The 14,666-nt window shown below is 41.5% G+C and overlaps 1 protein-coding gene and 1 gene segment (V, D, J or C); one reads left to right on the plus strand and one right to left on the minus strand.

Moving 5' to 3' along the window:
- Positions 1-1,455: 1,455 nt before the first annotated feature.
- LOC116526986 lies at positions 1,456-11,107 on the minus strand (the record flags this gene model as incomplete). The annotated part of the segment is given in 3 exon segments: positions 1,456-1,460; positions 10,335-10,631; positions 11,011-11,107. Coding segments are annotated over 3 exon segments (351 nt in total), but the record flags the coding sequence as incomplete, so codon positions are not given.
- On the plus strand, positions 6,108-6,871 carry LOC116526977 (peptidyl-prolyl cis-trans isomerase A-like). The gene has a single exon (XM_032243735.1). It carries the CDS (start codon positions 6,151-6,153, stop codon positions 6,643-6,645), a length of 495 nt encoding a protein of 164 aa, XP_032099626.1. The 5' UTR covers positions 6,108-6,150; the 3' UTR covers positions 6,646-6,871.
- Positions 11,108-14,666: the final 3,559 nt, after the last annotated feature.

The following is a 14,666-nucleotide window of genomic DNA, read 5'->3' on the forward strand; positions in this document are numbered from 1 at the left end:
TTCTAAATGTGATCCCAGAAGAAAGCTTGATCTGTATGTCTTCTGAGAAATCTACCAAATTAAGACTTTTTAACAAGGTTGGAAAAAGCAATTGAGTATAAAAATGACACTGATCTTAAATGTTGAACTCCATGTCAGTGTTCTGGGTTGATGACCACAAATTATGGTGAGGAAGTAGAAGTACAATAAAAGTCTTATGTTTCAGTATTTATCATGTTTATTATTTTGCTTATTTTGTAAGTTTTGTATATTTAACTTTTTTATCACGTGATGCTAACCAATTCAATGCAGGCTATTCTCAAACTCCTGAACTCAAGCCATCCACCTGCCTCAGCTTTCCAATATGTCTTTCTACATTTTTGCTTTGCACCTGCACCACTTTGGATTTCAATTTTGGGCTTAATGCTTCATGGTCTCAAGAGGGCTGCAGTGACTCTAATCATTATGCCAGTCATAGCTATCCCAGAAAAAAAGGGCAGGCCAAGGTACAGTGGCTCATGCCTTTAACATTAGCATTTTGGGAGGCCAAAGCAGGAGGATTGCTTGAGCCCAGGAGCCTGACCAGCCTGGGAAGCATAGCAGGGACCACATCTCTACTAAAAATAAAAATTAAAAAATTAGCCAGATGTGGTGGTGAGCACTTGTAGTCTTCACACAGGAAGTCGAGGTGAGAGGATGGCTGGAGCCCAGGAATTTGAGTCTACAGTAAGCCATGATCATGCTACTGCACTCCATTCTGGTTCACACAGTGAGACCCTGCTCCTAACCAAATAAAAAAAAATGCAGGGCAAAGCTCTCTTTGCCATCATTGCCTATATTATACGGGATCAACATCATCCAAAATACTGTCTACTTCCCCTTACTCCTCTGATATCTCATTCTGGAGCTGATCACATGTGTCTCTAATTCCTGTTCCTGTCCTGGGCTGGGAGAGACTCACTGTCCTTGCTTGCCCAGCAGGAGACAGCTACAGCCCTACACACCACAGGAGGAGGGGGCTAGCTGCTGTGTAGGTGTTAAGAGCTTTGCCAAATCTCACTAAGCTTCTAAGTGAAGTCGTATGGGGAGAAGAAAGTCTGTAGGTATCTTCTAGGGTTTTTATTGTGTTAGGTCTTATGTTTAAGTCTTTAATCCATCTGGAGTTAATTTTAGTGTAAGGTGTCAGGAAGGGGTCCAGTTTCTGCTTTCTACACATGGCTAGCCAGTTTTCCCAACACCATTTATTTAACAGGGAATCCTTTCCCCATTGCTTATTTTTGTGTGGTTTGTCAAAGATCAGATGGTTGTAGATATGTGGTGTTGCCTCCGAGACCTCTGTTCTGTTCCATTGTTCTATAACTCTGTTTTGGTACCAGTACCATGCTGTTTTGATTACTGTAGCCTTGTAGTATAGTTTGAGGTCCGGTAGTGTGATGCCTTCCGCTTTGTTCTTTTTGTTTAGACCTAATCAAACTCCACAGCTTCTGCATGGCAAAGGAAACAGTCAGTAGAGTGAAATGGCAGCCAACAGAATAGGAAAAAAATTTTGCAGTTTACCCATCTGACAAAGGGCTGATATCCAGAATTTACAAAGAACTAAAACGGATTTACAAGAAAAAAACAAACAAGCCCATTCAAAAGTGGGCAAAGGATATGAACAGATACTTTACAAAAGAAGACATACATGAGGCCAACAAACATATGAAAAAATGCTCATCATCACTGGTCATCAGAGAAATGCAAATCAAAACTATATTGAGATACCATCTCATGCCAGATAGAATGGCGATCATTAAAAAATCTAGAGACAACAGATGCTGGAGAGGATGTGGAGAAATAGGAACACTTTTACACTGTTGGTGGGAGTGCAAATTAGTTCAACCATTGTGGTAGACAGTGTGGTGATTCCTCAAGGACCTAGAAATAGAAATTCCATTTGACCCAGCAATCCTGTTACTGGGTATATATCCAAAAGATTATAAATCGTTCTACTATAAGGACACGTGCACACGAATGTTCATTGCAGCACTGTTTACAATAGCAAAGACCTGGAACCAACCCAAATGCCCATCAATGATAGACTGCACAGGGAAAATGTGGCACATATACACCATGGAATATTATGCAGCCATCAAAAACGATGAGTTTGGGTCCTTTGTAGGGACATGGATGAACCTGGAAACCATCATTCTCAGCAAAGTGACAGAAGAACAGAAGATCAAACACTGCATGTTCTCACTCATAGGCGGGTGTTGAACAATGAGAACACATGGACACAGGGAGGGGAGCACTACACACTGGGGTCAGTTGGGGGGAAATAGGGAAAGGAAGGTGGGAGGTGGGGAGTTGGGGAGAGATAGCAAGGGGAGAGATGCCAGATGTAGGTGATGGGGAGGAAGGCAGCAAATCACACTGCCACGTGTGTACCTATGCAACAATCTTGCATATTCTTCACATGTACCCCAAAACCTAAAATGCAATAAAATAAATTAAAAAGAAAAAAAGAAAGAAAGTCTGTAGATACTTTTACCTTCTGAGAATAGAACAGGAGAAGCCCCGAGAATGGCAGTGAAGTCAAATTCCTAATCTTCCAGATGACAACCTTAGCTTCAGCAGTTGTGAAAAAGTGGCCTATGAGTTTAAGACCAAGAAAGAATTTTAGGCATGGAAATAAAAGGGAAGAGATTTGCAGTAGAGTTCTCAACCCAGGGCTGATTAGGGTCAGGCTTGTGCTGCTGGGTTCTGGCCCTGGGCTGTGGAGGAAGCAGCTAAAACTCCCTTGAACCATGGGGCTGAGGACCTGGAAGGAGCCAAAGGTCCTGTCCATGAGGCTTCTTGGCAGGGGCTTCAGGGAAGGAAACTGCTCACACTCCCAAGGGTACTGCACCAAGTCCAGAGCCCACAGTCAGAGTGAAAGACTCAGAGACCAGGGCCTTAGGCCTGGGCCTGGGCTCCTGGGGCCAGCTGTCTTCAGCTCTGTCCTCACTGGTCCTGAGTTATTGGTATCGTGATGGAGCCAAAGAGGGAGGAACAGCAAATGTCCCCAGAGTCTTTACTTAGTCAGGTTCTCTGATTAGAATGAAAAGAAGCACATGCTAAATAAGTTAATATGTGTGTGTGTTTATGTGTGTGTGCATAAATATGTATGTACACATTATGTAAACCTAAATAAATATGATGTTTTGGATATAAATTATATTTATATATCTATATATGCTATGCAACTATATTATAAATCAATATAATGCATACATTTATACAGGAATAAATATAACTTTGCTGTTAGAGCTCATGACTTTAACTTTTGATAAATTGAGCAGGAACTTTTAAAACCAGCAATGGTGGACCCCTCCATGACTCCTTCTTCATTGAGAGCCCAAGAGTGAGAAAACTCAGGCTCTATTCCCATATTCCTGCTGGTCTGAGCAGTGACTTGCCCATTGCTGAGAACTTTGAGTGACTGGAGGGGCTCCGAGGAACTGAGCAGCAGTTCCAGGGAGACAGGCAGTGGATCCAGGAAATAGGAGAAGAACATTTGGTGCCCAGAGCTTCCTGTGGGCAGGTCCTCCCCATGGGGGACCCTGTCAGACAGAGCAGCTCATGAGGCTCACTGGCTGTGTGGTCACAGGACGAAACCCCTCCACTGTCTATGGGCAGCCTCCCCTCTGACTGGAGCCATGTGGGATATCTCGGCCAAGCTTTCATGGCTCACACGGCTGCTGGAATCCTGTTCACAATGAGGTTCCTTAGTCAACTTGGCTGCTGATGGCCAGAGTGATGTCTGCCCAGGCAGTTGGACCCTGACCCAGTCAGGCATTGTGTCCACAGGGAACTGGGAGCCAACAGGAGTTCAGAGCTGGGCCTGTTTTCTGCTGGAGTCAAGCTATGATAGAACACTGTTAACACTCTGTTTGTTCCCACAGGTAACAGTGACCTCTGTGGGGACATACAAAAAGGGGTAGGAGACAGGGTACACACAACATACCCACTGGCATCTAAGGGGGAGCACACATGAATATCCCCAAGTATTAATACCAAGCAAATAGTTCATTCAGTTTGATGAAGTTCTGATTAGAAAGCAAAACAGACTACTTAATCTTCAAGGGAGACATGCTAGTACAATATGCAAACAGGATGAAGCCTCCACCTTCCTTCCTCACTAGAGAATCAGAACAGCAGGAGGAACAGGAACAAGCTGGGTATCCGTGTCCACGGGAAGTCTCCAGGGGCTGATTGTGCTCGAAGATGGCAAGGATGGTGTAGTAGTCCGCTGGGACTCCAGCACCAAAATGGATATGGCTGGATGGTTTAAACCACAGTAATTAATTTTATGTTTCTGGTGGCTGGAAATTCCAAGATCAAAGCCCAACAGGTTTCACTTTCTGGTAAGGATCTTCCTCCTGGTTTGGAGATAGCCACCTTGGGTAGAAAGTAGGGTTAGGGGCAAGAGAAGAGAAAGAGAGAGAAGAGGAGAACTCTCTGGTTTTCTATTCTTAACAGAACACTAATTCTATTAGATCACAGTCCCAGCCTTTTGTCATCATTTAGCCTCAATTTCCTCAATCTCCATCTCCTATAGCTACATAAGGGGAATAGTGCCAGGCTTGAATTCTCAGAGCACAGAGCACAGAGGGGTTTCCCCAAAACACAACACACTGGAAACTCCTCCTGGGTGCTCCAGGTCACACATATACCCCATTTCAGCCTTAGGGGCTCCATGTTGATAATCAGACATTATTACCCTTACAATGTAAGTTAATATTTTTAGATCATGGCAATCTCTTTGGTTTATTGTGGGATTTGTTTGCCATCTACAGGCAGGTCTTTGACATAGCAACATTTAGTATTGATTTTGTGATCGCGAAAATTAATTATTAAACATAATAATAAACTAAGCTTAATACATTGATTGTTTAAAAAAAAAAGGCCATTGAAGGGCTTAAAATGAGTGTAAAGGGATAAAAAGACAGAGTCCTTCCAAAGGAGGAGTGTTTGTCACAGATGAATCTTTTTTTATCAGTAATTTTTATCAGTAATTCTCAGTGGTAAATGACAACTTCAGATAGACTGCCACAAATATAATCATACATTAAAAATTATTTCCAGCAATCATGTAAATACATTTTCAGATTAATAAACAAGAAGGCTGAGTTTTTCACCAGATTCACTTGGTGAAAAATTTCACAAACCTGTGCTTTACACAAAAGAACATTTATCCCTGGTGGAAAGCTAGAGTTTTCTTTGGTCTTTATAAGAAAACAGCTTTCCCTTCACTCTGCTCCACCTTATGCTGCTGAGGAATGGATGTGGAGACACTGACTGTGACAAAGGAGGAGAACTGGGCTCTGAGTGTGGCCATGCCTCCTGCCCACCTGAGTGACCTCACAGAGCAGAGCCGTCGACACCACCAAAGCCACCTGTCAGTCTCTACATTGCTATAGCACAGACAGAGAAACTTCATCACATTTAGTCCACCATATTTTGAAGCTTCTTTGTAATACATTTGATTATGCTCTGATTCTCCTTGTATCCCTTTCAGTATTTGGAGTCATTAATTTTTTACCATTTCAACTTGAGAGTATAGCCCCTCGGGATATCAACACCATGTAGGCTGTATGTTTGCTTGTTTTAAAAGTGTCCAACCACCTTGAGTTGTTTGGGTCTTATTCCCTCTCTCACATCAAAGCAGAATCGTAGGTCATTAGGTGTCATCAATCACTTGATGGCAAAAGATGATGATGACACTGCTTAGCTCCTGTTCCTGCTATATACGCTTCTCCCTGAATTTTGTAACAACTTTTAAGCTCTGTGATGCATTACTTAGTATTTTAAACAGTGTATTAATTATCTTATGTTTTTTATTTTCACAGCTCCAGTCTGCTTGATTTCTATATAAATATTGTCATGTCTACTAAACCCAACAGAAATGGCACTTCAGAATTTTAATTGCACTTGCCATGAAATTCATTATGTTGGAGTAGAAAATCATCTCAAATATATTTTAAATCTTAAACCTGAAGTAGGATCTTCTTGTTCTGTTGCTCTAATCATTTTGGGTCTATCACGCAACATTGTGATATATAACTGACATGACAGATCATTAAGTTTGTTAAAACACTATTTTGCGGCTTTGCAGACGCCGCCGCCGCCTAGAGCCTTCTAGTATCAGCCATGGTCAACCCTACCGTGTTCTTCGACACTGCCGTCGACGGCGAGCCCTTGGGCCGCGTCTCTTTCGAGCTGTTTGCAGACAAGTTTCCAAAGACAGCAGAAAATTTTCGTGCTCTGAGCACTGGAGAGAAAGGATTTGGTTATAAGGGTTCCTGCTTTCACAGAATTATTCCAGGGTTTATGTGTCAGGGTGGTGATTTCACACGCCATAATGGCACTGGTGGCAAGTCCATCTACGGGGAGAAATTTGATGATGAGAACTTCATCCTAAAGCATACAGGTCCCGGCATCTTGTCCATGGCAAATGCTGGACCCAACACAAACGGTTCCCAGTTTTTCATCTGCACTGTCAAGACTGAGTGGTTGGATGGCAAGCATGTGGTCTTTGGCAAGGTGAAAGAAGGCATGAATATAGTGGAGGCCATGGAGCGCTTTGGGTCCAGGAATGGCAAGACCAGCAAGAAGATCACCATTGCTGACTGTGGACAACTTTAATAAGTTTGACTTGTGTTTTATCTTAACCACCAGACCATTCCTTCTGTAGCTCAGGAGAGCACCCCTCCACCCCATTTGCTTGCAGTATCCTAAAATCTGTGCTCTCGCTGCAGTTCCCTTTGAGTTCCATGTTTTCCTTGTTCCCTTCCATGCCTAGCTGGATTGCAGAGTTGGGTTAAGTTTATGACTATGAAATAAAGACTAAATAACAAAAAAAAAAAAAAAACAACACTATTTTGCATGGCACTAGACAAGGATGCCCTCTCTCACCACTCCTATTCAATATAGTACTGGAAGTTCTAGCCAGAGCAATTGGGCAAGAAAAAGAAATAAAGGGTATTCAAATAGAAAAGGAAAAAGTCAAATTGTCTCTATTTGCAGACAACATGATTGTATATCTAGAAGACCCCATTGTCTCAGCTCGAAATCTCCTGAAACTGATAAGCAACTTCAGCAAAGTCTCAGGTTACAAAATCAATGTACAAAAATCGCAAGCATTCCTATATACCAATAACAGACTTAAAGAGAGCCAAATCAAGAATGAACTGCCATTCACAATTGCTACAAAGAGAATAAAATACCTAGGAATACAACTAACGAGGAACGTAAAGGACCTCTTCAAGGAGAACTACAAACCACTGCTCAACGAAATAAGAGAGGACACAAACAGATGGAGAAACATTCCATGTTCATGGTTAGGAAGAATCAATATCGTGAAAATGGCCATACTGCCCAAAGTAATTTACAGATTCAATGCTATCTCCATCAAGCTACCAATGACCTTCATCACAGAACTGGAAAAAAATACCTTAAACTTCACATGGAACCAAAAGAGAGCCCGCATAGCCAAGTCAATTCTAAGCAAAAAGAACAAAGCAGGAGGCATCACACTACCAGACTTCAAACTATACTATAAAGCTACAGTAATCAAAACAGCATGGTACTGGTACCAAAACAGAGATATAGACCAATGGAACAGAACAGAGGCCTTGGAGGCAACACAACATATCTACAACTATCGATCTTTGACAAACCTGACAAAAACAAGCAATGGGGAAAGGATTCCCTGTTTAATAAATGGTGTTGGGAAAACTGGTTAGCCATGTGCAGAAAGCAGAAACTGGACCCCTTCCTGACACCTTACACTAAAATTAACTCCAGATGGATTAAAGACTTAAGCATAAGACCTAACACCATAAAAACCCTAGAAGAGAATCTAGGCAAAACCATTCAGGACATAGGCGTAGGCAAGGACTTCATGACCAAAACACCAAAAGCATTGGCAACAAAATCCAAAATAGACAAATGGGACCTAATCAAACTCTACAGCTTCTGCACAGCAAAAGAAACAGTCATTAGAGTGAATTGGCAACCAACAGAATGGGAAAAAATTTTTGCAGTTTACCTATTTGACAAAGGGCTGATATACAGAATTTACAAAGAACTAAAACAGATTTACAAGAAAAAAAACAAACAAGCCCATTCAAAAGTGGGCAAAGGATATGAACAGACACTTTACAAAAGAAGACATACATGAGGCCCACAAACATATGAAAAATGCTCATCATCACTGGTCATCAGAGAAATGCAAATCAAACCTACATTGAGATACCATCTCACGCCAGATAGAATGGCGATCATTAAAAAATCTCAGACAACAGATGCTGGAGAGGATGTGGAGAAATAGGAACACTTTTACACTGTTGGTGGGGTTGTAAATTAGTTCAACCATTGTGGAAGACAGTGTGGCGATTCCTCAAGGACCTAGAAATAGAAATTCCATTTGACCCAGCAATCCCATTACGGGGTATATATCCAAAGGATTATAAATTGTTCTACTATAGGGACACATGCACATGTATGTTCATTGCAGCACTGTTTACAATAGCAAAGACCTGGAACCAACCCAAATGCCCATCAATGATAGACTGGACAGGGAAAATGTGGCACATATACACCACGGAATATTATGCAGCCATCAAAAACGATGAGTTCGTGTTCTTTGCAGGGACATAGATGAACCTGGAAACCATCATTCTCAGCAAACTGACACAAGAGCAGAAAATCAAACACTGCATGTTCTCACTCATGGGCAGGTGTTGAACAATGAGAACACATGGACACAGGGAGGGGAGCACTGCACACTGGGGTCAGTTAGGGGTAATAGGGGATGGACAGTGCGGGGTGGGGAGTTGGGGAGAGATAGCATGGGAAGAAATGCCAGATATAGGTGAAGGGGAGGAAGGCAACAAATCATACTGCCACGTGTGTACCTATGCAACAATCTTGCATGTTCTTCACATGTACCCCAAAACCTAAAATGCAATAAAATAAAAGGGAAAAAAATTAAAAAAAATAAAATAAAATAAAAAAATAAAAAAAAATTATCAAACAATAAAAAAATACAAAAAAAATCTATTGAAAGAATAAATTTTCTATTTTTACAACTAAAACACAAGATCCAGATTCATTTTCTGGTAAGGATGATGTCATATGTAAATAATATATTTTTTAAATATTTGAAACCTTTTATTATATGATATAGTACTAAATTTATCATCCCTAAATAGTACTTAGCATAAATGCTTTTACAGTTAGAATTTGGTTTAGGGGAAAAAAAAGCCCTCTCATATATTTCTGCATTTTTTCCTGTGGCATATTTAGTAAACTCTGTGTTCTCTATCTTTTCAGTTTATGCTGCCTTTTTTTTTTTTTTTTTTAGACAGATCTTCACCTTGTAGCTCAGACTGGAGTGCAATGGTGCTATCTCGGCTCACTGCAACCTCTGCCTCCCAGGTACAAGCAATTTTCCTGCGTCAGCCTCCCAAGTAGTTGGGATTACAGGCAAATGCCATCACACCCTGGCTAATTTTGTATTTCTGGTAGAGACCCAGTTTCACCATGTTGGTCAGGCTGGTCTTGAACTCCTGACCTCAGGTGATCCAACCACCTCGGCCTTCTGAAGTGCTGGGAATACAGGCAGGAGCCACTGCACCCGGCCAATGCTGCTTATTTTGGAAGCTCACTTTTGGAGTTGTAAGAACTCCCTCCTCACTGGGAAAAAAGTAATAGAGGCAAATTAGAGTCTCTTGACATTAAGATCTTATATCTGCCATGGATTAACAAGTCTAAGAACAGTCAGAAATCAAACAGTTTTACAAATTATTCATATCCATACTCCCCCTGAGGACAGCTTGTATAGAACACGTTCTCCAACATGACACTGGAAAGTGTAGTTTAGCGTGAGTGGTAAAGGGAAATAGAAAGTAAGGGAAGTGGGGAAATAATTCCAAGTATTATCACCAAGTATTAATTTGTATAAAATAAACCCCACACTGGTCATTTTCCACATGTATTCCACTTGTGTTGTCACTAAACTGCACCTATGTTCTGGCTGTTATGCTGACTGAATGTACTTGGCAATCGTGAGCAAGACAGGCAGGGTGAGGATGAGGCTGGCAACTAATGGAGTTTTGACCACGTGGGACTAAGGTGCTGCTGAGACTCTCATGGGCCAGATTCCTCAATAGCAAACTCTGCCCCTGAGTTCTCCAACAACTTCCTCTTCTGCATACTCAAGAGGCCCTGCTGAGCTGCTCCCCAGACAAGTAGTGCATGTAAGAAGCTGGGACACCCCAGCAGGGAAGTTTCTGTTCGAGGCTGTACCACTGTGGGAGGATATTGTATACCTTGCATGCAGTAATAAACCCCGACATCCTCAGCCTCCACCCGGCTGATTTTCAGTGTGAAATCAGTGCCTGACCCACTGCCGCTGAACCTGTCTGGGACTCCAGAGGCCCGGTTGGAAGCCCCATAGATCAGGAGCTGTGGAGACTGGCCTGGCTTCTGCAGGTACCAATGCAAATAGGTGTATCCATTACTGTGCAGGAGGCTCTGACTAGACCTGCAGGAGATGGAGGCCGGCTCTCCAGGGGTGACGGGCAGAGATAGTGGAGTCTGGGTCATCACAATATCCCCACTGGATCCTGAAATTATGAGAGAGAAGTGCAAGGTTATATGCAAGCATCATGAGCAACTTTCGAGATGTGCCTTATAGTATTGATTTATGGTTAATCTTTTATTTTTACAAATTTTTATTTATTTTTTATTCATATCATAAAAACAAACTTTTAAAATGAACCCTTTATTAAATGGTCACAAGAGCTCCTTTACTTCTCAAGATATTATTCAGAACACTGCTTTTAGTAGGTTTCTAATATTTGTCAGGGCAAAATATAAATTCCCTTCACTGGAGCATAAGCCATAGCCCTCCAACTCATGGTTAGAATAAACATGGGAAGCAATGGGGCCCCCAGAGCTCACCCTCCCACCCCATTCTCCTCCTTCATCTCTTTCTGTCCTTACCAGGGACCCAGAACATTAGCAGACCCAGGAGCTGAGCACAGAGCCTCATCGTGAGAAGGTACGCTGAGGAGTCCTGATCAGTCAAGACAAGATTGGAGTTGAGCTTTTATCTCGGACTCACAAGGGGAGGTCCTCCCTAGGGGACAATATGCAAATCCCCTGGTGGGTGCAGTGGTGTGGAAAGAGCCACTGAGTGGGAGGTGAAGGGAGGTAGACATGTCTCCTCTGTGAGCAGTGTGATATACAGTTTCCCTTGATTAAAAACTAATAGAGATAAAGTCTAATTTACCAGTAGCAGTGGGAAGAAGGATCTGAATTTGAAAGTTTGGATCTTGGGCAAGTAACATTTTATAGGATGTCAGGGCTTCCAAGTTTTTGCCAACTCTGAGTGTGAACCTGTGTCTTCCCCGAGCCTGTATGTGGCACAGCCACAACCATGAGACACCAGTTCAAAAGGAGATTTTCTATGTAGGAAGAGCAAGAACTGGATCCACAGTTTTAAGTCTCAGGGTCAGCAGTACTATGGATGACATTTTCCTAGGTTTTTAGTGAAAGTTGATCATAACTCAGGGACATGAATCTACCGTACAGCTGATCATTACAATAGGAAAACAACCTGAGTATTCTTCATTTGTCAGTGATGTACTTAATATTGAATTTAGTGGCTCCTGAATAATGGTGTGTACATCAAATCACTTCACAAGGACTGTCGCTGTCCTGAAAAGAAACAACAAAAATCCCAGGAGCAATTAAAAGAATAGTTTCTAGCGCTATGTAATCTTCAACGATTTAATACAAAGTCTGATTTACTGAGTAAAGAAAACACATACAGGGAAAAACAAAACAGAGTTCCAGGTATTATTATTCCACAAGAAAGCTTTTCCTGATTACTTTCTGGGAAATGCACTGGCATAACATATTTTAACAAAGTTGGTGAAAAAACATTGAGTAAAAATGCTATTAGCCTTAAAATGTTGAACTTCATGGCACTAACTTGAATTGAGAGTATCAAATTGTAGTGCAGAAGTAGGATTAGATCAAACATATCATGTTTCACTATTTAAATTTTTATTTATTATTTTCTTTCATGACTTTTGATAAATCTTATGTATTTGATTTTTTTTTTTTTTTTTTTTTTTTTTTTGATACAGAGTCTTGCTCTGTCACTCAGGCTGGAGCATAGTGGCGCAATCTCTGCTCACTGTAATCTGCAACCTCTGCCTCCCAGGTTCAAGTGATTCTCAGTCCTTTGGAGTTGATGGGACTACAGGTGCTTTCCACCATGCCCAACTAATTTTTGTGTTTTTAGTAGAGACGAGGTTTTCCCTTGCTGGCCAGGCTGGTCTCGAACTCCAGGCCTCAAGCAATCTGCCTGCCTTGGTGTTCCAAAGTGCTGGGGTTACAAGTATGAGACACTGTGCCTGGCATTGACTTCTTTTTTCTTGTGATGTTGACCAGTTCAAACATGGTTTTTAGCCTTGAAAATGCCGAACTCCTAATGTATAATAATAGTTAAAAGAGTCAGAAACATCAAATGCTGAAAAGAAATATAAAAGAAAACACACAAAAGAAACACACAATCTGAAAGAGAACATTATGGTACATCTTATCACTGGTATAAATGAATTAGTATGAAAGGGAATTAAATGAACAAACAGTTCCACCAACTATCCAGCATAGAAACTTGCACTGTGGGAAAACGAATAATAGTCATAAATCTGTCAGGTTTGTTTTTACTATTAGTCAATTCATCAAAGTCTTATTTTTACAAAGTATTCTTTAAGGTGCTGAATTTCAGAGAGTACTTCTGTTTCCTTTGAAAATTAATAACAAAGCTTTAAAAAGTTTACCGTTGGGATTGGTTGTTTTAGCTCATAATCTGTTGTCATTACATACCTGAAAATGTAAAACCTTCACCACATGTTCACTCATAGGTGGGTGTTGAACAATGAGAACACATGGACACAGGGAGGGCAGCATCACACATGGGGTCTGTTGGGGGGTGGCTAGGAGAGGGACAGTGGCGTTGGGGGGAGGTCGGGGAAGAATAACATGGGGAGAAATGCCAGATATAGGTGACAAGTGGATGGAGGCAGCAAACCACTTTGCCATGTATGTACCTATGCAACAATCCTGCATGATCTGCACATGTATCCCATCCCAAAGTACCATTTAAAAAAAATTTCAGTCATAAAAAGGCTCTGAAATTATTACATACTACTAAACTTAAAGAATAATATTCTTAATTCTAAACAGAAATCTCTGTTTAGCAGGCCTCTGTATTTCTCTAATCTGGACCATTAGGAGGACTGATACAGGTGGGGTTTATTGCAGTTGCATCTCACTTGCCTGATGCTACTAGTTTGGAGTCCATAAAACTGAAGGCAAGTCTATTATTTGTATGACTTGAGAAGACAGCCTCAGGAGTGGAATTGTGTCCATTACGCTGGAATCAGCGTTTGTGGGGTGGGGAGTGTGGTCCTGTTTATAGAGGGTTTGAGAAGTTGGGGTTCTGATCAAAGAGAAAGAGATGTCCATAGGGTGGCAGTAGCACACACGACTGTTGTTGGGTGAAGCTTTGACAGATTTGCCCAAAGGAGTCTCTCACAGCAGGAGACTGCCTGGAAGCAAGGGTGTCAGGTTGCTTCTCAGAAAAGATGAAGAACAAGGGAATGCCTAAGGTAAAGGAACGCTGGAGATGGAGCTTCTGTGTCTAGGGGTAGCCAGACAACAGCTTAGTGGGGAGTCTGTAGGTCAGAGAATTCCAGAGGGCGGTAGCGGTTTGCGATTTTCATAACCTGGTGTTTATCTCTCTATTGCTAGCAGATGTGGGTGAGGTTTTCTGTGGTATGAAAAACAAGCATTCTCTGAAGGGCTAAAAATCTTCTTTGAGTTGTTTTTGAAATGATTGGATTGGGAAACTTGAGTTTGGCACAGGCCATTTAGAAATAACCTGCAGCTTAGAAACACACAACATAGGGGCAGTTCACACTGGCCATCTTTAGCTCATTTATGCAACACTGTTATGCATTCTGTAGACTTTGTTCTGCAGAATGTACTAGTCCAAACAGGCAAACTCACATGCTCTGGAGGAGACTGAGACATACAGAGGCCTGTCGTACACCTGGACTTCAGTGGAGGTTTTTCCTGACTAAAAGTGAGAGTTTGCCCCTGAGTAAGAATTAAGACCAAGTCATCTGCAAAGAGAGCTTCTCTCTGTGAAGTTGCAGGTCCTGTGACTGAATTCCTTGTTCCATACTGAAGCTGTCTGGATTATCTCACTAACTGCAAATTGTCACCCACTGGGGCATACATTCATAAATAAATATTCTGGTGCACAGAGAGCTCAGGGAATGAAGCCTTCATGTACGTCTATCTCTTGTGCTTCTGAGAATTTCTCTCTCTAAAAACTGGATAAAACAGAGTTGTTTATGTTTGACATGTCAGGCAATACGTAACATGTTTCTAAGTCTTCAGACCCTCTAAACCTGCCAAATCTGAACTTGTTTTCAAATGTTTGAATTATTTGTCTTTCCTTTTTCTTGGAAAAAAAATAAACAACAGAAAAAAATCTTATAAAATGACAGACTGAGCCGTGAGATTTAGTGCTGGAATTTTTTTTTTTTTTGGTGCATGTTAATCTTTCTGCAGAGCCC

This window comes from Sapajus apella, unplaced genomic scaffold (genome assembly GCF_009761245.1).
Source record: "Sapajus apella isolate SASKATOON/1434 unplaced genomic scaffold, GSC_monkey_1.0 scaffold52, whole genome shotgun sequence".
Lineage (NCBI taxonomy): Eukaryota > Metazoa > Chordata > Mammalia > Primates > Cebidae > Sapajus > Sapajus apella.